The sequence below is a fragment of the Microcaecilia unicolor genome, chromosome 3, assembly GCF_901765095.1.
Source record: "Microcaecilia unicolor chromosome 3, aMicUni1.1, whole genome shotgun sequence".
NCBI classification, from domain to species: Eukaryota; Metazoa; Chordata; class Amphibia; order Gymnophiona; family Siphonopidae; genus Microcaecilia; species Microcaecilia unicolor.
The window spans coordinates 327,266,471-327,290,260 of NC_044033.1; the positions used below are offsets into that span (position 1 = coordinate 327,266,471).

Here is a 23,790-nt window from a genome sequence, read left to right on the forward strand (position 1 = left end):
ACTGCTCCCAGCGCGAGTTGGTTTCTCAGCAGCCATTACCTCTCCTCCCTACTTTGATGCTTCCCTCGATGTCGACACCGACACTCTAGGTACCGATGTCGAAGGACCAGACCGAGCCCCAAAAAGCTTCTCTCGCTGGGCCTCTCGAGACGCTTGAGTCCATTTCTTCATACGAAGACACAGGCTACAAGTGGCTGGGCTATGGTCGGGCCCAAGGCATTGGATACACCAGGCGTGGGTATCTGTACCTGAGATGCTCTGGTTGCACCAAGTACAACGTGTTGAAGCCGCTGGGTGTCTTTGATGACATGAAAGGAAAAACGGCTTCGGCGAAATCAAAAGACGCATCTGTGCCTGTTAAAAAGAAAAAGGCACAAAAAAAGAGAAAAACCCAACTGCGTGGGTCGAAAAAACAAAGGAAACTTTAAAAGGGGGGAAAAAAGTAAGAGAAATTACGGGTACTTTTTTTTTTTTTTAAAGGAAAATAATGAAAAAATAAGTGAAAAACTCGCAATGACTCTTTCCTGGGCCTGAAAGAGGAGCACAGAGAAAAGAAAACTGAAGTGACACACTCGCGCGACGGGCGGAAAGTCATGCTTGGTCTGCGCTGCATGCATGGCAGAACACCCTGGCAAAATTTTTTTATTTTTGCTTGCAAAAAAATTTGCCGGTTCCTGGGCCGACGCGGACGTCGACCCACATGAGAACAAGCAGCCTGCTTGTCCTCGGAGAATTATTTTACCAACACTTTAAAGATTTTTACCATAACAGAATGTCTCCATGGAGGATATGGCGTCCTAAATTTCTACTACTACTACTACTACTAACACATTTCCCACAGATAAGTGATGAGAATAAAGAACAGCTCAAAAATCCGGGATGCTATTAAGCAGGCACAATTGTCTAACTCACCTGGTCCTGCTGGGCTGATGAATACACAAACAAATAACACAAACAAAAAGATGTTTTACTCCATGTGGAAACTGAAAAGAATAAAACCATTCTTTCCAAGGTCCGTATTCCGTAGCCTAGTGCAATCACTTATACTTAGCCACCTGGACTATTGCAACTCACTATACGCAGGCTGCAAAGAACAAATACTGAGGAAACTTCAAACAGCCCAGAATACAGCAGCCGGACTCATTTTCGGAAAACCAAAATACGAAAGTGCAAAACACTTGCGTGAGAAACTACATTGGCTCCCACTCAAGGAACGTATCACGTTTAAGGTATGCACCTTGGTCCACAAAATCATCCACGGTGAAGCCCCTGCATACATGTCTGACTTAATAGACCTGCCACCCAGAAACGCTAAAGGATCATCCAGAACCTTCCTCAATCTCCACTTCCCTAATTGCAAAGGCATAAAATACAAAGTATTGCATGCATCAACCTTCTCTTATATGAGCACGCAGTTCTGGAATACACTACCACGCGACCTGAAAATGATCTACGAATTAACCAACTTCCGCAAACAACTGAAGACTCATCTCTTCGAGAAAATTTAATGTAAGGATCAAAACACATGAAGTCCATACATACTAATAGAAATGCATCAATACACTCCCTTCTGAACTACTCTCACCCCGCATTATCACCACACTTCAAACTCCAACCACAGATACAATGTTATACCCTATGTTCTCTTGAAATTGTTCTATCGCCTATCTTTTCCCCACTGTAACTTCACATGGTTTCCACGCCCTCACGATTTTTGACTTGACTTTGTCTTCCCATAACTCCTCACAATGTAACCCATAATCGTATTGTAACAATGTATTTCCATCCTTCACAAGGTATTGTAAGCCACACTGAGCCCGCAAATAGGTGGGAAAATGTGGGATACAAATGCAATAAATAAATAAATAAATAATCCATAATAACCTGATTGGTTTTGTACAGGGTAGACGGGTGGTATGGAATGTTCGGAGGCAGCTGCCATGGGACATAGTGCAACTTATAATTTCAGTTTTACTTGTGAGCTTAGGTTCCCCAGAAGCTTTTGACTGTGTAGACTGGTATTTTCTTTTCAAATATTGAGGAAATATGGTTTTTGTAGGAGGGGTGGGGGTTATTTGGATAAAGATACTATATACTAATCTTAGTTAGCTGTGCTAGTAAATGGAAAAATTCAGATTTCTTCTACCTTGGCCAAGGAACAAGGCAGGGTTGCCCATAATCTCCCCCTACTAATTATTCTCTCTTTGGAACCTCTACTCTCCACTTCACGCATGGCTGAGTCAGTTCATGGTCTCAATGTTGGGAGAGAGGAGATTAGGTATATGGCACTTGCTGACAATTTATTGTTAATGTTAACCCACCCCAAGGGTTTCTTTGATAAATGTACTGGCCTTGATACAACAACATGATCTTGTGTCCAGTTTTTGTTTAAGCTTAACTAAATTGGAGGATACGCCTTTGGAGGGTATAGATATGAAGATTAGAATGAGAAGTTTCCCCTAAGAAAGTGGCTATTAAACTGAAATACTTAGATATTTATCTAATAAGCAGGGGCTTATTTTAAAAATTTCACTGTATTGCTGAAAGTCACAAAATCTGTTGTGTTTGTGGGCACCCTAAGCCCGAGGTGTTGTATAGCACTTTATAAGATGGTATTACTCAAATCGTTATATGTACTCCAGACGTTTCCCATGTGTTTGGCTAATAAGGATTTTAATATTTTCCACCAAGCTCTACTTTGCAACATTTCTCCCTGCTTTGGGACGTGGTGGCGTGGCTCTTCCAGATATTAGCAACATCTCTCCCTGCCTTTGGGATGTGGTGGCCTGACTCTTCCAGATCTTAGGAAATACAATGTAGTATGTTTAATGAAACATCTGGTGGACTGGGTAAAAGGGACTCAATATTATACACCAGTGCATGTTGAACAGCAATTAATGGCACCTCTCTCACAATATGCTAATATATCAACCTAAGTGTTTATTGTACTTCTGTATTATGTACTAGACTTCTACAAATCTAAATTTCGTAACCGCCTTTTTAACAATATGTAAGCCACACTGAACCTGCCATACGGTAGGAAAAATGTGGGATACAATGCAATAAATAAATAATGTCCTATTTACACCTTCTTAATCAACTGAGAATGACAGCACCCACCTCCTCATCAGCCAAACATACTATTATTTTATAAAGCTCCTTAAAAGTGTTTATACTTGTAATGCAATTTGTAATGCTGTACTCAACTAACTTCAACAAAGTTTAATATTTCACTTATCTTTATAAAGATATTTCCTTAATGGAAAAGGTGCCAGTCAGGCGCTGGATTGTCCGACATGCATGTCTCACTACTACTGTATTCAAGGACTAGTCCCCTAAAAAAAGCAGAGCAAGATATGATTAGTAATTCTCAACATAACATTCAAAAGCTCTTTATTATTGATATACTAATGAAAAATCATTACCTGTCGCATAAAGCCACCAGTCTATCGGACCAAATTTTCAAATAGTTAAAAATGGCGGTGGCATCTATCTTATTAAATACTACGTGCTGATCTCATACGATAATTAAATCCCACCCACAGGTACCCACGCCAAAATAAAGTAGACCATTCTATTTCTAAATGTAACACCTTAGGAGCTACCGAATCCAATTGAAAAATCCAATATTGTTCCCTATAATTAAGTTGCCTGTCCATACAACCTACTTCGGTGGAAACTGATCCAAAGGTGAAAGTAACTCAGCTGGTGGACGATTTAAAAAAGAAAATTAACATAGATGAATATGATATGTAGATGTCTGGAGCTAAAACCATCGACGGATACATTCAGAGACAGAGTTTGAAAGACCAAAATCAAGAAGTTACATCGCGATGAGCATGATTATCAGTTAGGACGAGTATAATCTTGGTCCAAAAAAAACTGAGTTTGATGATAAAAATAAAGTCGAGTTTGAAGAATCATCATGGGACTCTGACAATATTTCAGAAGGAAGTGCAGATTCAATGGAAAGTAGAACCACTGAAAGGAATCAGAATGGTAGGAATAAACGATCAAAATCTAAAGCTTCAAAAAAAAACGTCAACTGGAAGAGATGGGAGGGGCTCGAACCTGTTCCAATACACACAGACAGTGATTAATTTGTCCTCACTACCATTAACATCAGAACAACTTCAAGTATTGGATCAGGCTTGGGATATGTCCCTATTGTGCAGTATGACTCTTAATTTGCGTGCTGATTTCTTCAGTTTTTTGCGAAAAGGAGAAATGAGATCTTACCTGATAATTTGCTTGCCTTTAGTCCCTGCGACCGGCCAAGAATGTGACTGATGGGTTGTGCATGCCTTCCAGCAGGTGGAGACAGAGAACTCTGACTCTCGTGAGAGCCAATAGAGCCCTGGCCAGTTAGAGTCAGATTCAGTATTATCTTTACAAAGCAGGATAGAAAGGAGAAAGCTTCTGTACAACCGGAGAACTCAAACAGCTACTGTGCGCATACAGGAAAAGACCTATAGATCTGTACTTTATAGTTAAATGCCTTTATTGGCTGGTTAGTTTGACTGAAATTTTTTTTTTTTTAATCATCACTACAGTTGACAGACAAAGCAGATCTTCCCTAAAGCACTGGAAAGGGAGGGTCCTGGGCCGGTCCAGAGGGACTAAAGGAAAGCAAATTAGCAGGTAAGATCTAATTTCTCATTCCTTAGTGTCGTTCCCCCCCCCCCCCCCCTCGCGGACTGGCTCAGAATGTGACTGATGGGACGTAACAGAGCACTAAATTTAAGGGAGGGACAGAAACCATCTAGCTGTAAGAGCTTCGGCTCCAAAAGGTAGATCCTGATGATACTACCTCCTATATACAAAGTTTCAAAAAAAAAGAATGCCAGGAATAGTATGGGACAGCCTGAAACAAAACGAAAAGAAACGCTGTGTTCATGACATTGCCTGCCCTGTGGTAAAAGGACTTTCAGTCCTTCCAGAGCTAGTTCCTTGTAAGAAGATAAACCAAAACCATCCTTTCTTTAAGCCACCTATGAATGGAGGGCTTAGACGCTTCAACCCTCTGCGGAACCCTCTGAATAACAGAAATATTATCTATCTGATCGTCTAACCTTGACGATGGATTAAAAATAGTGTCTAAGGACTGTCTTGACAGAGGTGGCAATGGACTTCTGATCCGAGAAAAAAACCCTTAGACTGACAAAATACTGTACGCCACCAATGAAATCCAGTTAACTCCAAAACAAACAAAGAGAGAGAGTTAAGGAAGGCGCTTGCCAGACAGAACAATGCGTAATAGAGGTAAAGGCCCCCAAGAAGATTGACTTGAGCGACAAATCCTTAGGGAGCAGGCCTATCAAAGGCCCAAAAGACGGTGCAATGAGAACCGAGAGAAGCTAATCAAGATCCCAATGACTGAGGGGCACGAACTAAATTCATACTCAGAAGGAAACGGACAAAATCCGGATGGGGACAAAATCCGGATGGCTCGCAAAAATTCCTTCACCTGATACGAGCATGGAGACCAGAAGCACCTATAAATAAGGAAGCAGAAAGTCTTATAAGAAAGCTACTGCCCTACGGAAGAATGCACAGAAGAAATATGATTGTCGGTATATATAGACTTAAAAAACTTTACCAAGTACGAAAATAGACTAGAGAGCATGACTTCAGAGAACAATAATGTCTGAAACAAGAGCGCTCTCCAAGAACTAAGCCAAAAGACCAATCCAAGCCCCAAGTAGAAAAAAAACCAGTGATCCCTGAAGAAGAAAACCAGGAGACTCTGGAAGCTTCAAGACCACAGAAGGCTCACAATAGCAGCATACCAAGTATTGGAAGGCCACACCAATGCTATCTAGAGTACAGGACCAAGAGAAGATTGATCTGTTGAATGAGTTTGCATAGAAGAGACCACTGAGGAAATGAACTTAGAAGAAGAGCATCTAAGACCTCCCACTTTGTTGTTCTTCCTGCAACTGAAGAGAGGAGGAGCCTTGCAACTCAAACTTGGTGCTGTGAGTACCAAGCAAATTGAGAGCCCCAACGATGGAAAAGTGCTAAAGTGCCCCGACAGATCACTCTCCCATATCTAGGCTGTGACAAGTGAGAAATCTGCAGGAACCTTAGCTGTCCTACTATATGAAAATTCTACAGTTCCGAAAGGTACTGAAGTGACCAGGCCATGAGGACAGCTGTGATCTGTTGGAAAAGACGACTCATCATCCCTACGGAAAGAAGACATAGACTACTGTCACTGTACAGATGAGAGCCCTCGCCTAGAAAAGGACTCTAGTAGATGTTGGAAAAAGAACTGCAAACTCAGAACGAATTGCCCGAAATTCTAACAGAGAGATCGTACAGCGGGCTTCCCTGGGGACCGATCCCAAGGAAGATGTCCCATGCAGAGAGCTCTGCAGTCCCCCCAGACTGGCCTCTGTGTAACCTTTAACCATTGGGGCAAATGCAAAGGAACACCCCGATCAGAAATGGTGACTGAAAGCACAGTTGGAGACTCTTTCGAAAAATGTGAGACCAGTGGGACATTGATAGAGTGCTCCTGAGTGCTCTAGCCCTAGGCAATACTTCTGACATAGCTGTCATGGAATCTAAGGTACATTGCCTAAAATAATGGGCTGTGCAGGAGAGAGCGAATCTGTCCCAGAAGAAAGACAATACTGTCCAATGGAAGGACCCCCAGCTTTGAAGAGAACTGAAGGAGACTCCAAGATAAGAAAGTACTGATAGGGCTCCAAATTAGAGAGCTGCATGGGAATGGGGTTCGCGGGGTTCTCGCGGGGATGTAAGCAGTTCTGCGGGGTTCCCGCGGGGACGGAAGCAGTTCTGCGAGGTTTCCGTGGAAGTGTAAGCTGCACTTGCACCAGCCTCTCATCTACCGAGTATCAAGTTCTTTGAGTGCTGTCTCCTCCTCCTCCTCTTCTTCCTTGCTTTGACAGCACAAATGTGGAAAGCCTTCCATTAAGGAGGTGGTACAGACACAAATGATGACGCAATTCAAAAGGTATGGGATGAACACAGAGGATCTCTAATTAGAAAATGGAAGTTATAAAAAATCTAACCTTAAATGTCTGCATGCATGTGGATGTGTCAAGTGACGATAAGATAGCGACTCTGGCAGTGATAAACTAGGGCTGATACCGGGCAGACTTGTATGGCCTGTGTCTCATACATGGCAATCTGGTTCAGGATGGGCTGGAAAGGGCTTAAATAGCAACTTCAGTGGCTGGAACATAAGGACAGTACTGGACAGATTTTTACAGTCTGTGTCTCACAAATGAGAAGATCAATAGACTGGAGTGGGCTTCACGGCAACTCCAGCAGTTGGAACATAAAGATAGGGCCAGATAGACTTCTATGGTCTATGTCTCAGAAACACGAAATAAAGATCATAATCAAGTATATAATATCACATTAACAAGCCATATGGGAACAGATTGATGGAAACATTGGACACTAAAGGGTTAATCATGCATTGATAATGAGTGCTGACTACTGGGCAGACTGGATGGACCATTCAGGTCTTTATTTGCTGTCACTTACTATGTTACAATTAATCCTTTTGCTCCCGGGCTGATGCGCAGACCTCAGCTCTGACACAGGCATGAGCATCGGATGTCACCTGACCTACTGGCGCATGCATGTGGTGACCTCTCAGCACACAGTGCCAGTAAATCAGAGACAAATCTTACATGTGCACACCAGAGTGTTCCAAGTTTCAACTTCCATTCCTTCCTTGCCTACAGTGCTGTAGCTCAAATCCAGAGAGAGACTGAGGGAGCTGACCGGAATTTTCTTTTATGTACCATTAAATTCTTATGGGGATGGGTTAAATTCTTGCGGGAATGGGTAAGATTCCAACAGGGACGGACAGGGATGGGTAAGATTTCAGCCCCGTGCAACTCTCTACTCCAAATCATCTCTCAACAGGGTTTACTACCTAACCAATGGACAGAAGATAAACTAAACAACTGGAAATGGACTCTGCAGCTTCTTCTGGAGAGACCTAGCGCCACCCAACCAGTCGTCCAGATGAAAGTGAACCAAAATACCCTCAAACCTTAGAACTGCAGTTACTACTATCATGAAAGCAGAAGAAGCGAGACAAAGTCAAAACTGGAGGTGGGTAAGTCTTGCACAAGACTGGAAGGAGAAGAAATCTCTTATAGATGGACAAATTGGGACTTGAAAGTCTTAAAGGTAAGCTCAGAGGCATGAAAAAGTCCACTGAATGCACCACAACTACGATGGAATGAAGAATTTCCATAAGAAAGGAGAAGATCCTGAGTTGAGTGCTCAGCTGTCCACCCTGAGAACTAACGGCAAAGAAACCAGAAGCGCCCTGATCTGATATACGCCAGAGGCACTATGCAAACAGTTTGAAGGGTGAGATGGTTGTGTAAATAACTCTGACAGCTTTTGGATTCAGACACAAACTAAAGGGAGGCTCCAGTAGAGAATCTGGCAACCTTACAGGTGATTTGCTTCAGTCCTCCCACCAGCAGTGTGGAAAAAAAGAAAGCTGGAATCACCACCAGAAGCAAAGAGTAGAGACAAGTGAGAGTTAATTGGATTAACCATTATAGGAGAGGGCCCTGGGCTGGTTTATGTCAAGATGGTGGAACAACCAAAAGTCTCTGATAGAGACATGCAGGAAGGAAGGAAATTCGCCAAATCATAAGAAAGGGGAAACTGAGATACCAGTTACGGAAATAGTGCTAACCATGGCCTAGTCCCAGTGCAATATACTTATGCCTAAAGCATGTCACATGCAAGCGTGTGAAAAGTGTCTTTAAGTGGCATTCTCCAAAAATTTCAAGATGTGCCAAAACATAAGAGGAGCACAGGGGGACCATGGACATGGGACTGAGAAAATGCTTGCAACTTACAGAATACTAGTAGTCAAGCTTGCCACTAGGAATATATAGGAAAAAACCGTTATCCACACAGTATAAAAGGGAGGAGAGGGAAAGTCTAGCAGCAGAGCATTCTGAATCAGAACCATGGAATCAGAGTCCCCAGAAACAAAAATTATGTGATCGCTAAACAATTAACACCTCATAGAAAGGGCATAAGAGGGTCTTTTCATTGATAACAGGGTCTGAAATCAGACAGAGTCACTCACTAGGTCCCGGGGAACCCAGGAACGCTAAATCTGATTTTAAAAAACCCTCAGCAGAATAAGAAAAAATGGAGCAGAGGGAGAAGGATTTATAAACCGAAAAAGAGGTAGCACTGCAGCCAAACAAGTTCAACAGAATAAGTACCTGCCTATAACAAGTACAGCGCTGTGCACATCCAGCAGCACTATAGAAATAATTAGCAGTAATGGATTTCATCCCTCCAGATGGTCCCTAACAATGCGCCCATGAAAGAAAACGGGTCTCCCTACCTCGGCATCACTTTCTCTTAAAATGGTGACGTTTCCCACAGAAAGTGAAACCGTCACTGTCAGAGCTCCCTCAGTGGCAAGAGGAGAAATGCATGGCATTTAAAGGAACCACCGAATCGGCAGAAAGAGAAGCCGACTAAAGGTTGCTGAAATGACCCGTTTGAAAACACCCATGAAGCGCCTCAGATTCTCTGCCCTCGCAGAGTCTGGCGAACCTTTTTTCTCTGTGCAAACACTAAAAGTCTCCCAGCAAGGAAAGATATCCAACCAGCAGCGAACCCAAGATAAAGGGATGGCTGCTGAAAAACCCAAAATAGAGCTGCTTTTCTTGTTTTTTGTCAATGTAGAATCAGTGTGGCTGTCTCTCCCGTTTCTCAGGACACCCTTCCCTTGAAGGGGCTGAGGCAGTGCAATCAATATTTCAGACCCTGAAGCTAGCAGCACTAAATCAAACATTTGGGAGGATTTTGGGGAGGAGGGACCCGGCCACCCGAGTGTAGCACCCCCGAGGCTAACAGAGAACCCCCACGGGCCTCAGCCTCCAAGTTAAAGAGAAACACCGGAGCACAGAATGCATAGAAATTTTGTTACATTTGTACCCCGCACTTTCCCACTCATGGCAGGCTCAATGTGGCTTACATGGGGCAATGGAGGGTTAAGTGACTTGCCCAGAGTCACAAGGAGTTGCCTGTGCCTGAAGTGGAAATCGAACTCAGTTCCTCAGTTCCCCAGGATCAAAGTCCAGCACCCTAACCACTAGGCCACTCCTCCACTAGAGGAGAAGGGAGAAATGAGAAAGAGACTGAAGGGCTCACCTCCTTCCACCTGCTGGAGACTCAGAATACTGAATCTCATTCTAACTAGCCAGGGCTCTTATTGGTACTCACGAGAGTCAGAATTCTCAGTCTCCACCTGCTGGAAGGCGTGCACAACCCATCAGTCACATTCTTGGCCGGTCCTGAGGGACACTAAGGAACTAGAATTGAAGATATATTTTTTGGATCATCCACCATGTCCAGATATATCTATAAGCAAACAAACATGTCAATGGTGCCCTCTGGGTGTGATGGACCCAATTTTATTAATTTTTAGGGACAGAGTATCGAAAGACCTGGGGGAGATGGAAAATTCTAATTTCAAGTTTTGAGAGAGTTGGAATTTATTACAGACGGAATTTGAGGCCTTGGAACAACTACAGAATTCTCAACTACTGATTATCATGAGGGTCGACAAAGGCAGTGCCACTGTGTTCAACATAGAGATCAATATCTACTAGAAAGCTCTTCGACAATTGATGGATATACAAGTATACTGTGAAATCCAAGAGGACACCACATCCTGATTGATGGCAATAATAAAATGCCCAAACCCTTTTGGCCCAAAAACAGGGGATGTGACCTCCAAGGAAGTTCACTTTTTGAACACACCTGGTAATGCCTAAGATCTATATTGTGCCAAAAATTCATAAGGATTTGAATAATCCTCCAGGTCGACCCCATCGGTTGTACAAAACATTATCTTAGAACCTTTGTCCCAATTTATGGATATGTTTTTACGAAAGGAGACAGTAAACTGCCACTATATTTGAAGGATTCAGATCATTTGATTTGAATAATTACAACATTTTTTCTCATGTTTCAGACACAACATGGTTGGTCTCCCTGGATATTACTTCACTGTATACTAAGATACCTCAAAAAGGAGTGCTGGATGTTATATCGGAGACTTTGCAATCTTGTACTTTTTCCCATAGAATTTCATCATATTTTTGATGACTCTGGCTAATCTAGTGATTAAGGAGAATTTTTCTGAATATCATTCAAGATTTTCTTTCAAATACAGGGGCTAGTGATGGAAGCTTCTTTAGCCCCATCCTCCCAGTATGTAGGTAGATTGGAACATAGGCAGATTTTTCCAGCTTCTTAATTTAAATCAGTGTTGTTATGGAAGAGCTATCTGGATGATTTTTTTTTTTTTTTGCGGGACAACAGCTGGCAGAATTTACAAAATTTTACTATTTGGTTGAATGGGTTGGATCAGAATATACATTTTACAATGACTGCACATTTGAATCACATGCAATTTTTTTGGATCTATAGATCTACAAGCAACAAGGATCTTTGTTAACTACCTTGTATCGCAAACCTGTAGAGCACAACACATTATTACATTTTGGAAGTTTTCACCCATATCTTTAAATATAATTTCCCAGTCAACCAATTCCTCCGCTTGAGGAGAATATGCTCGACAACTGAAGAATATAAAAAACATGCGGTCCAGTTGAAGGAAAGATTCTTAACCAGGAGATATCTGGCTACAGCAGTAAAGAAAGTCTACTACGAGTATGATTTGACAGAGAGATTTATTTTTTCAAGAGACTGTTCAGAATAAACAAGATTAACTTGTGTGTTACCATTTTCCAAGGCAGCCAAAAGATTAGTGACTTCTGAACACCCAAATGGCATAAAGTTCAATTACATTCTATATTTACAGATTTCCCGATTATTGCTTATTCTAGGGGTAAACTGTAGGTGAACATTTTACAGCACATAGGCATGAGTCTAGGAGAAAACAAGAATCTAGGGGGAATTTTTCCCATGAAGCATGTGGAAGCTACCAGTGGTGTGAGAATACTATGACAGATTCTAGTTGGATAGATAAATGCACTCAAGTTCAGATTTTATCACAAATACATACCTCTTTCTTGTAGCAGTACTTCTGTAGTTTATGTCACAGCCTGCCCATGTGAAAAAAGTGTATGTAGGGTGGAGTAGCTGCCCTGTCCACATTCGCCTCAGCATAAATCAAGAATAGTTACACATAATGAAGCACCTTTGGTACAACATTGGCTGTCGGCACAACATATTGTTGTCAGACATCCGATGGCGAAAGACTGGCCAACTACAGGTAGGGTGGGAGAGGGGTTGTATGGACAGGCAACTTAATTATATGGAACAATGTTGGATTTTTTCAATTGGATTTGGTAGCTCCTAAGGGTTAAATTAGAAACAGAATGGTCTATTTTATTTTGAAGCGGGTACCTATAAGTGCGATTTAATTAGTGTATGAGATCAGCATGTAGTATTTAACAAGATAGATACCACTACCAATCATTATTAACCATTTGAAAATTTGGTCCGGTGGCATTATGCACCAGGTAATGATTTTTCATTGGTATATCAATAATGAGAGTTTTTGAATGTATGCAGAGAGTTACTAATTAAATTTTTGCGCTGCCTTTTTTTTAGGGGATTAGTCCTTGAAACAGCATTAGTAGCGAAACATGCATGTCGGACAATCCAGCCCCTGAGCAGCACCTTTTTCCATTAAGGAAATTTCTTTATAAAGAAAAGTAAATATTAAAATTTGTTGAAGTTAAAGTTGAGCACAGCATTACAAATTGCATTATGAGTATAAACACATTTAAGAAGCTTTAAAACAAAAACAGTATTATTTGGCTGATGAGGAGGTGGGCGCTGTCATTCTCGGTTGATTACAATTTAATTCAATAAGTTCCACTGTTGATGCAAACAATCTAGCTTTATAGCTTGTTACATTTTTAATAAGGTCCAGTGTTTTCTGCACACACACACACACACATATATATATATATTTTTTTAATGACATTTGGATCGCTTAAATCACGCTGCATTTTACTATTAACATTTTCAGCACCCTCATTTCATTTTCTCTACTTGACACCAACCACAGTTTGCGGCCCATGCAGCAGGCATGGCACTGGCCATGCACAACGATGAAGATATCCCCTGTTACACTGTCTTGCTTCCACTGTGGGGAATAAAGACCTTGATTCCAATGCTTCAAAGGCCTGTTTAAAATGTTGGTATAGGGATTACAGTATGTCAAAATGTGGTTTGGTACTAGAAAAACTTTTGCTGCACTATAAGTGGAGGGTCTGTTGACGCTCTGGAATTGGTATGCATACAATCAAGTTCATCATTATATCAGCTCTTTGGACAAACTTTGACAGAAGATATGGCTGATGTTGTAACCGAGATCTTACTCTTACCAGACAGACAAGGGCTAGCCTATCATTTTATCAAATCAGCTTGGGAGGCTGTGTGTGAAATGGGACTATGAGATTTTGGTCAGTGCTTGAAATGCAGAATTGCTTCCTCAGGAGCAAGTGACGGGTGATGGCTTATGTGTGTTGATGAAGCAGGTTACTATGTTAGCTTGCTCAGTGTCTTTACAGGAACAGCAACACGTTTTTGATACAGGTGTATATTGCTCCCTACACGGAACTCAGAGCTGGACTTGAATAGAGTGCACAGTGTCCCTCCCACATGTTTTGCCAGCCCAGCCAACCTTACTCATATGCCTTCCAAATGATGAGGGAAAGTTCTAGTCTCTCCTCAACCTCAACTTACCCCAGCAACTCGAAAGCAACAAAATTGATCATTTCACCTTCAAGACCCTAGTGGGAAGAACCAGCAGTAGTGATTTGCAGATGAAGGAGAGTCTTTCCAGCTAAGTCTGGACACTTTTTGTCTTTGCTAGATCTCAATCCTTCATCATGTCCAGCTCAACTGTTATTTCAGGCATAGCTGTGGCTATGGATGGCGCTGTTGTGCCAACTTCTGGAGGGGGCGCCCAACACTTTAGTATGGCTGTGGGAGGAAGTGAGCAGCCTGTCTCAGTCAGGTCCTGAGTTTCAGAGCTGGTGGTGTGAGTCAAGGAATGAACTGGTAGAGGAAGTGCAGTTTCTCTGGAGGTGTGATCTGTCGTGTCCCGACCTGAGTACAGATAGACACACAAAAATTTCAGGAGTTCTCTCTTCTATTTCCCCAAGTGGGGAACTTAGTTAATCTTAATACTCCATGGTGGAACAATAGAATCTATGGGCAATGTTGAACAAGCTAGAAAAAGCAGTTAAACCTTCAGTGGATTTATCAGCTTCGTTGACAAAGTCAATACCATCGCTAAAAACCAAGAGGACTCTAAATCTGCATGCTTTGCCAAATTTCAGTGTTGAAGAGGATATAATGTCCCTTAAAGAGGTTAATGGGAAGATAATATAGAATAAGACACTAATTCATAAGAAATAGCACTAAAATATTATAATAGACATTTAAATTTGTGGATTTTGAATTTCCCTAAATCACCTACTATGACAATACATGGACTTGTTTAAGAAATATTTAGTAGAGATTCTCCATTTTTTCTTCGACAATATTTCTCCTTTACAAGACATTATTTATCTATGAGATTCTGTGAGGCAGCCTCTCTAAATGTTCAATGCATTTTGGATATAGGAAAAGGAACAGAAAAAGTTCATGGAGCTATACTTGTCCCAATTAGTATTTGACAGGACTTGAATGATACATTATATGATACACTATATCTTTACTTTAAGAATTCTCAAACTCTTTTTTTTTTGGTGGGGGGGGGGGGGGGGGAGGCCAAAAAGTCCGTATATTCCAGATGTAGCTTAAGCCACTCAAGAAATATAATAAGTAAATATTCTCTTGAAACACTGACGTATGCGTATATCACATCACGCTTAGATTACTGTAATGTTATTTATGCAGGGATTACTAAAGCTAATCTAAAAAGAATACAAAACACAGCGGCTCGCATGATTTGTAGGGCTCTGAGAGATGATAGAATAATACCTTTACTATACCAACTTAATTGGCTTCCGATTGAAGCAAGAGTAAATTTAAGGTACTCGCTTTGACACATAAGGCATTTCATTCACTTATTCCTAGTTATTTATCCAATCTGACGCTTCCTTATTCTCCTGTGCGGGCTCTTAGATCGCTAACACATAATAGGTTAGTAGTAATTCCTCCGCCCGCTAAGGCTCGATGGGAATCTACACGTCCATCGGCGTTCTTTTTCTGTCTCCCACTCTCTGGAACGGACTTCCTAAAGAGATTAGATTATAGTTACATAGTAGATGACGGCAGAAAAAGACCTGCACAGTCCATCCAGTCTGCCCAACAAGATAAACTCATATGTGCTACTTTTTGTGTATACCCTACCTTGATTTGTACCTGTCCTCTTCAGGACACAGACCGTATAAGTCTGCCCAGCATTATCCCCGCCTCCCAACCACTAGCCTCGTCTCCCACCACCGGCTCTGGCACAGACCGTATAAGTCTGCCCAGCACTATACCTGCCTCCCAACACCAGCCCCGCCTCCACCACCGGCTCTGACACAGACCGTATAAGTGTGCCCAGCACTATCCCCGCCTCCCAACCACCAGCCCCGCCTCCCACCACTGGCTCTGGAACAGACCGTATAAGTCTGCCCAGCGTTATCCCCGCCCTCCCAACCACCAGCCTCGTCTCCCACCACCGGCTCTGGCACAGACCGTATAAGTCTGCCCAGCACTATCCCTGCCTCCCACCACCGGCTCTGGCACAGACTGTATAAGTCTGCCCAGCACTATCCCCGCCTCCCAACCAACAGTCCCGCCTCCTACCACCGGCTCTGGCACAGTCCGTATAAGTCTGCCCAGCACTATCCCCGCCTCCCAACCACCGGGCTCTGCCACCCAATCTCGGCTAAGCTCCTGAGGATTCCTTCTGAACAGGATTCCTTAATGTTTATTCCTACATTCACTTGCGAAAACTTTTTTTTTCACAAACTTTATTGAACAGAACCTATGAGTAGGGAAGGTGTAAAAGTTAGGCAAAAGTATATTTAATTTAGTTAATTGTGTTTTTATTAGCTTTGCCCTTCTTTGTCATTTATGGCTTGCTGTGCTTTTCTATCAATGATTGGAGTTCCTACTTGTTTGTTTGTATGAGTTATATATATATATATATTTTTTTTTAATGTAAACCGTTCTGTTTGCAACAGCAAAAAGAAACGGTATATAAATAAATAAATGATAAATAAAGAAAGATGTGAAGTGTTTCTTTTGAGAGACAAGAACCTATAAATTTAGGGACTAAGTTTCAACTAAGATATCCATGTAAATGTTTTGAGCAAAATCCTCAAGGAATTTTGACACAAAAAAGTGACAGATGTCTATTTCTTAAGGCCTACCCTGCAATGACAGATATACACCAATTTTACTCCAAGGACCTGAAAGGATCGTGTTTTGGTTTGACAACCTACATTCAAGGGGTAACCTGTATTATCCACTCAAATGATACAAAAAATCCTATTTGATCAATGGACTGGTCAAAAGAAAGTCCAGTTTAATAAAAAATTACAAATAACATCCATGTCTTAAAGCTTATCATTTGTTTTTATGTCTTTTGTATATTTGTGGGTTTGTATCCCTTGGTTATCTTAGTTTGACAATTTTGCAGGGATCATTTCAAATCTCCAAGTAGCGAAGTGTACATACAGGGGAAATCCGATAATAACCTTCACTCTCAAAAGTGTTATCAATTTATTGATATGAAGCTATGCCTGGTTTATTCTGGATTAGGTCTTATAAATGCCAGAACTAATATTTTGTTACATGTTCAAGCTGCCATCACTGTCATTAATAACAATGTTTGATACAAATTCAAATTTAAGAAAGTTAATGCAGGACTCACACAGTGCTTTTCAACCATTTAGTGCTTGAGGAACAGAACAAAAACTGCGTAGCTGCATAAAACAATCTGAATGGAAGTTCATAGAGGTAAGAATTTGAAAAAAAAAAAACCCCAACAGGATTCCTTCCTCAGGACCTAATGGTCCATATAAAGCTTATATTTTACAGCATTTCAGTATTTGCATCTCAGCTTTTTTTTTAATTAAAAGGTACTTCCTTCTTAAAATAAACATAGTGAAATGCTTAAACTTCCATAGCTTAAATACACGACTTCAGCACTACACGGACATTCTATTGTACCTTGAGAAATGATGTAGCGATGTAATCTGACAGCCATTTCTAATAATTCTGAATCAATGAAGAGGAGAAAAATGCATTTCCCTTGTCACCCAAAATGCTTACCTTATTTACCGTCTCCTGGTCAATCATGCCCCCTTCAGCAAAACCTTCTAGGCCATCCATTTTCACTTTTTCCCATGGTATATATGTGACTCCAAGATCGACATCCCAGAATTGTTTGTACTCTGTTTTCACACCTTTGTTTAAAGCCAGGCAATCTACATAAAACAAAACGATACAATCTGTAATACAACCATGTACTTCACCACCATGTAACCCAAACTCTCTATAAACCAAATGCATACTTTCTATTCTTTATTTCCAATATCCACAATGAATTGTAAGCCACATTGAGCCTGCAAAGAGGTGGGATAATGTGGGATACAAATGCAATAAAATAAAATAAATAAATATCCTGAAAGTTAAAGATTTCGGATTCCATCAAAGGAAAGCTAAAATTCCACTGAAGAACATCTGTCTTTGTAACATACTACCAGTGTTGTATAGTAAATAAGTTAGGGCCCTGTTTACTAAGGTGCACTAGCATTTTTAGCATGTGCTAAAAACGTTGGCATGCCTGTAGAGTGGCTTAGTAAACAGGGCCCTAATGTAACTAGTTACTGTACTTAAATAAAAGTTTTGTTACTTTTACTAGTAAAGAAATACAGGACATTTGTAACTTTTACTAAAGTTATATCTGATGCTTGCAGTAAAAGTAAAAATGGAACAGCAAAACTGGGAACAGGATTTTGCTGTTACAAACCTTGTCATGTAAACAGTGGATCATCTCATCTTAAATTTTGCTGTTCACTGAGTATAACCTATAAGAACAGTGGAATTGCCTGTGTTTGTTGAACTAGTTACTAGTCTCCAGTCAAACAGAACAGTGATGAGTTGGGTCACTTTAACGTGGAGATGAAGCTGAAGCTGGTAGCAATTCTTGGTGAACAGACATGTGTCCCTACCACAACAGACTGCTCATCATCCCATGGGAAATTTTACATTGAGGTTAACTGTCCACTATATTGATAAAGAGTCTTTAGGGAGAAGTCTGCTTGTCTGGCCTTAAGACTGAAATGTTCCCACACATATGACATTCTTGAATCAATTCTCAAAAATATTCAGTTTGCCATCAAGATGAAACATTCTTAGAACAACAGCCAATGATTCCAAGTTTGTAAAAGCCTTCTTTGTAGTTGGACAGCATGATGATGATAATGAAGACAAAGATGAAGATGTAAGTGATGAATTAGACAGCACTACTTCAAATGCTGATAATGACAATAATGATGATAAAGTATTGTTTGGTATATGGAAGTCAAGTGTTTCAGAGATTCCCTTGATCATGACCTGCAGACCCAGTCAGAAGACATCAGTAATATTATAACCTAGCCTGATTTGAATGAACTTTTTATCAGACTGAACAATCCACTTTCTTCTAGTACAATTATTGAACATTATTAGCTGTGCTGGATTAATGACTCAAGCACAATCGCATGAGTGACAGTCATTTTCAAAAATTAGTTTTACTAAAAGTAAAAAGTGGATTGAATTGTAGAACAATAAAGTTCTTGGGATAAAAACATTAAATAGTTGCATTCATTGTAGCTGCAGTACTTTTTACTCAAAAAGTATTATTTCAGGCAATAACTTTTTTACTTTACTTAAGTAAATTTTTTTAACGTGTTCTTCACTGTACTTTTTACTCATACCTAAGTATTAAAATATACATTTATTTTTACTTTTACAAGTACTTTGACCTAGTACTTTGAACAACACTAAAGGTAAACCAGCAGAAACTGCAGCAACACTGATGCCATCGACATTTACACTTACACAAGAATAGATGTAACCATTAGTATGTATTTTACAAAGTATGTAAGAACACTTATTCAACACAATAGGCTTTGTATGTCCACATTGTGAGAATGAAAAATACAACCCCAAGAGGACCTTCAGTTCGTCAATTTATTAGAAAAAGGTCTTAGCTCTCACCAGGTAACAGCCCTCATAAGTAATCAAGGGTCAGAGAAAACTCTTGTGGTGTCTATTTCAATCATTGACCAAAAACCTCCTCCATCCTAATTACTTACACATTTTTTGTCAATTTTTCATGCAAAATTACTAATTCAAAACAGTTAGAAGTCTTGCGTATTCATTCAATCTTAAATTGTGGCATTATGTTGGCAGCTAACAATTCATTGCACTGACACTTATCTGGAACCACTGAATCCCGTTAGACAACCGCTTCGCTCAAATCATTATCAAATAACCTGGACACCATACATACCATGCAACAGAACTCATCCTGCTTCTGTCATCAAGTGCTGTTGACATGGTGGTAGAATCTTTAAAAACCTAGCAATGAAAGCTAAAGGGGAAATTGGCACTATGTGAAAATATTTTATTTTCAGAAGACTTATATCTACAAACATCTGGGGTTGCTATGGGTGCAACTTTTGCCCCGACAGTAGCCAATTATATATGGATTAATACGAATGCAGATGAGTATTGTCCTCACCCTTCCAACAGGAACTTTTTCTCTGGTGCTGATAAAGTGGAGGAGTGGCCAAGTGGTTAGAGCACTGGTCTTGTAATCCAGAGGTGGCTGGTTCAAATCCCACTGATGCTCCTTGTGATCTTGGGCAAGTCACTTAACCCTTCATTGCCTCAGGTATAAAATTAGATTGTGAGCCCTCCTGGGACAAGAGAAGTATCCAGTGTACCTGACGGTAACTCACCTTGAGCTAATATTGAAAAGGTTGTGAGCAAAATCTAAATAAATACATACCTAAATATTGACAAGTTTTCATATTATGGAGTGGAGATGACACAACTTTTTTATCTTTCGTGGCATGGTTGAATTCTCGCCATGCATTTCTTTTCAAGGACGAATATTCATTTTTTGGATGTAGAGATCCAGCAGACTGAGAAAGGTTTTGTCACCATGTTTATGCTAAACTACCAACAGGAACACCATGTTAGAATACCACCGTTGTCATCATAGAAGGTCAAGAGATAGTCTTCCCTTCTCGCAATTTTTGAGATTTCGGAGAATCTGTACAGAAGATGATGATTTTAACATCAGTCAAAGAGGTTCTTCAACAGTTTAACTATCAGGAATTATCCTCACGGAGTTTTGAATAGGGCATATTAATGGGTCACGTGCTGCCATGATACGGAGCGGAAGCTGAAAGCAAAGCTCCGTGCATACCTTTCAAACAGCTGCGAATATCAGCGGAATGGTGCCAGAATTCCGACCCTGAATTTCAGTAATATAGGAGGGCATATAAATGAGTTAAGTTTAACAATTGTGCACTCTTGTTGGAGGACATGCAGCAAAAAGTAGCAGAGAATGATTGTAGCACATTATGGTGCATTTTACAACAGGTGGAGATGAGGTGGTGAAAATCATTAAACAAAACTGGGATATCATTAAAACATGTCCTGTGGGTGGCTCTCTCACAGGGTAAGAATCTCAAGGAGCTTCTGAGCCCTGCTTAGCTACCTCTATGAATTCCTCTCAACAAATCAAAGTGTGCCTGCTGGTCATTTTAAATGTAGGAAACACAGTTGTAAAACATGTATGATCACTGAAGAGACTCTAGTTTTATGAATCCTGCGGACCAATAAAACCTACCAGTTAAAAGCATTCCACTGATCATGTGATATATATTTTGTGGTGTGCCTGCAACAAGCTCTATATGGGGAAAACCAGGAGACATCTGCACACACGGATCAATGAACATACGTCTTGCATCACCAGACAAAATGAGTGCTCACCTAGTACAACACTGTTTGGCCCAATCTCATGGATTTAACAATTTTGTGTGTTTCGCAATTTATTGAGTGTTCCCCTCATAACTAGGAGGAACGCTGATATCATCTTGCTGCAAACAGAATTATATTGGATGTTTCATTTGCAACTCTTCAACACCAATATGTTCTGGGATTCTTTTATGTGATTTCGCAATTTTTTTCACATTGCTGCCGATGTCACTTCCTGTTCCCCTTTGGCTTTCATTGCTAGGCTTTTTAAGACGCCACCAGCATGTCAATAGCATTTGAATGCAGAAGCAGGACGAGTTCCGTTGCATTGTATGCATGCAGTCCAGGTTATTTGACAGTGATTGAGTTCTTTTGTTCAAAAGATTTACGTTATTTCTTTTTAGGTGACTACTGGCCTTTATCCCTTGAAAAAGCAGCCAAACAGATGCCTGTCGGGAGTCAGTGGTTCCAGATAGGTGTTACTGCAATGAATTGTTAGCTGCCAACATAATGCTACAATTTAAGATTGAATGAATGTGCAAGACTTGTACTCTTTTGAGTTAGTATTTTTGCATGAAAAATGAGGGCTGAGTTATCCGGTGAAGGCCGAGACCTTTTCCTCCTACCAGTAATAATTTGGTAAACTGAGGGTCCACTTGGGGTTATATTTTACAAAGTATGACCATATTTTGTGCCTCCACCCATTCTCAGCCACGAGCATGCCCACATATCACACATCCAAGTATACACTCTTGTCACTGTGTGCACTTTTACACACATAAATCCCTGAGATAAATTATAAAAGCCCTTTAATATGTGAGTTTTATATGCAGAAAAGAATTGTAAATAAAGTGTATTATTATTAAGCAATAACTAAGGGTGGAGAGTGCCAGTTGCATGCATTTCTAACTTATTTAGAAAAACAAACAACAGTGCTTGACCTATAATAAGTTCTAAAAATTCAGTATGCACTATGGTGCAATACCTACTCTGATAAACAATCTTGTAATCACAGGAATACTGGCAGATGATCACTAACCACACTTTCTCGAAAGGAAAATAACATGATGTGGCACTCGCCAACAAGCCTTCTCCAGAGAAACCCCCACACTCTAGAATACTCTTTAAAAGATTTCACTTATCACAAGACTATCTCTACTTCAGGAAGCAGTGAAAGCTTAACTCTTCTCCCAAGCCTTTAATAGAAAAAGCAAGTACAGTACAGTTTTGATTATCCAACATAACCAGGACCGAACCACTATCGATAAGTCAGATAATACAGAAACAATTGGTAATCCCTCAAAAAATGCAAAAATAAAGGCATAAATTCCAGAGTTTCAAAAATGTATTAACAGCACTGTAGCACATTCTGCAGCATGATTGGAGTGCTAAAAACATACTGTAATCATTGTATTATACAGGGTAAAATAACAATACAGAACTGTAAAAACATGGTACTGTACTGTACAGCTAACCAATTACAAAATTGTTTTGCAAAATTTGTGATTGTGTGTGTTCCTATTTTACTTCTCTTCCTCGCTGCAAGGACACACCAGTATCTCAATAACATTACATCAGTAGCTGTCACTTTCTCTTATTTTTCCACATATGCCAATGCAACTTCAATTGCCTTGACACCTTCACTATGACTGGCTTTTAAAATTGAATGTTGAGCCTCACTTGAGAAGTCTTCATCGACATCATCTCCATTTCATTTCCCGTTCACCATAGCTCTTCTTGTTCATCTGCCTGAATCCATTCTTTTGTTCGTCTACTAGTGCTATAGAAATGATAAGTAGTAGTAGTTTTGTATGTCATCCTCACAAGCATTCACACAGCCTTGTATTTCCTGTAACAAAAGGAGGAGATCTACTACTACTATCTTCCTTGGCTGCCCCATATTCATGCTCAGGAATTAACTTTCTCTGTTTTTCTAGGGTATCCCAGTAGATAACATATTTGATGCTCATTTTCTTTAAAACTTCAATCATTCCTTTTCCTTCATCTAGTGCATTATCAAGCGATGTAAGAAGCTTACAGCGATATTTTTTCCTTAAGGCTTCCAAGTACACCATGGTCCATTGGCTGTCATGACATGACTCTGGGAGAAAGAAAAAGAACCCGGTTTCATCACAGTTGTATATCTGATCCCTTTTAAGATGCTACTGAAATTTCACTTTGAATGTGGCAAATTCCTCAAAGTTAGCTTTCCCCCAGCAAAGTAGAACTGTCTCATTTCATATCTTTTCTTCCAATGATCAAACCACCCGATACTAGCAGTGAAATAGGGTCACCTTCATTGAAATCCTTTCAAAAATAGGACTTTCTCTTGCAATGTAAGCTATGATAACCCTTGTCTCTCTGCTCTGTGAACCACAGGCATAAGGCTTCGCTCACCTTCTCATATTCACATTTTTTCATAGTTTTTCTAGGGTCCAATGAAAACGTAGAGGCACAATTTGAGGTCCATTCCTCCAGCTCGCTAACTGACTTTTCTAGTCAAGGACTGTTACTCTCCCCACTCCTAGTTCTGTCACCAGTTTTGGATGGATTCACTCTTGTCAGTTCTTTTTAAAGCGTTAAGTTTCTGTTCTAAAAGAAACCTTTTTCCTCTTTTGACTGGCCATTTCAGAAGTGATCTTCTACAGATCTGAAGGGGAAGAATAAAAATACAGAACTTTAATGTATTATGTATCTATTAAAAATGTTGCACAAAAAGAGCACAATTCACTGTGCAGTAAAACCAGAGTCTTGGGTCACAACGGTGCTGTTTTGTGGTAAAAGCAGGGC

The 23,790-nt window shown here is 40.4% G+C and overlaps 1 protein-coding gene across 1 annotated transcript in view; it reads right to left on the reverse strand.

Annotated features, from left to right (window-relative positions):
• The window catches only part of SCAF8 (SR-related CTD associated factor 8), a 1,046,706-nt gene that overhangs the window by 478,542 nt on the left and 544,374 nt on the right, over positions 1 to 23,790 (reverse strand). The window contains 2 exon segments of the mRNA XM_030198392.1: positions 17,283 to 17,441; positions 17,444 to 17,450. Of these exon segments, the coding sequence (XP_030054252.1) occupies positions 17,283 to 17,441; positions 17,444 to 17,450 (166 nt within the window).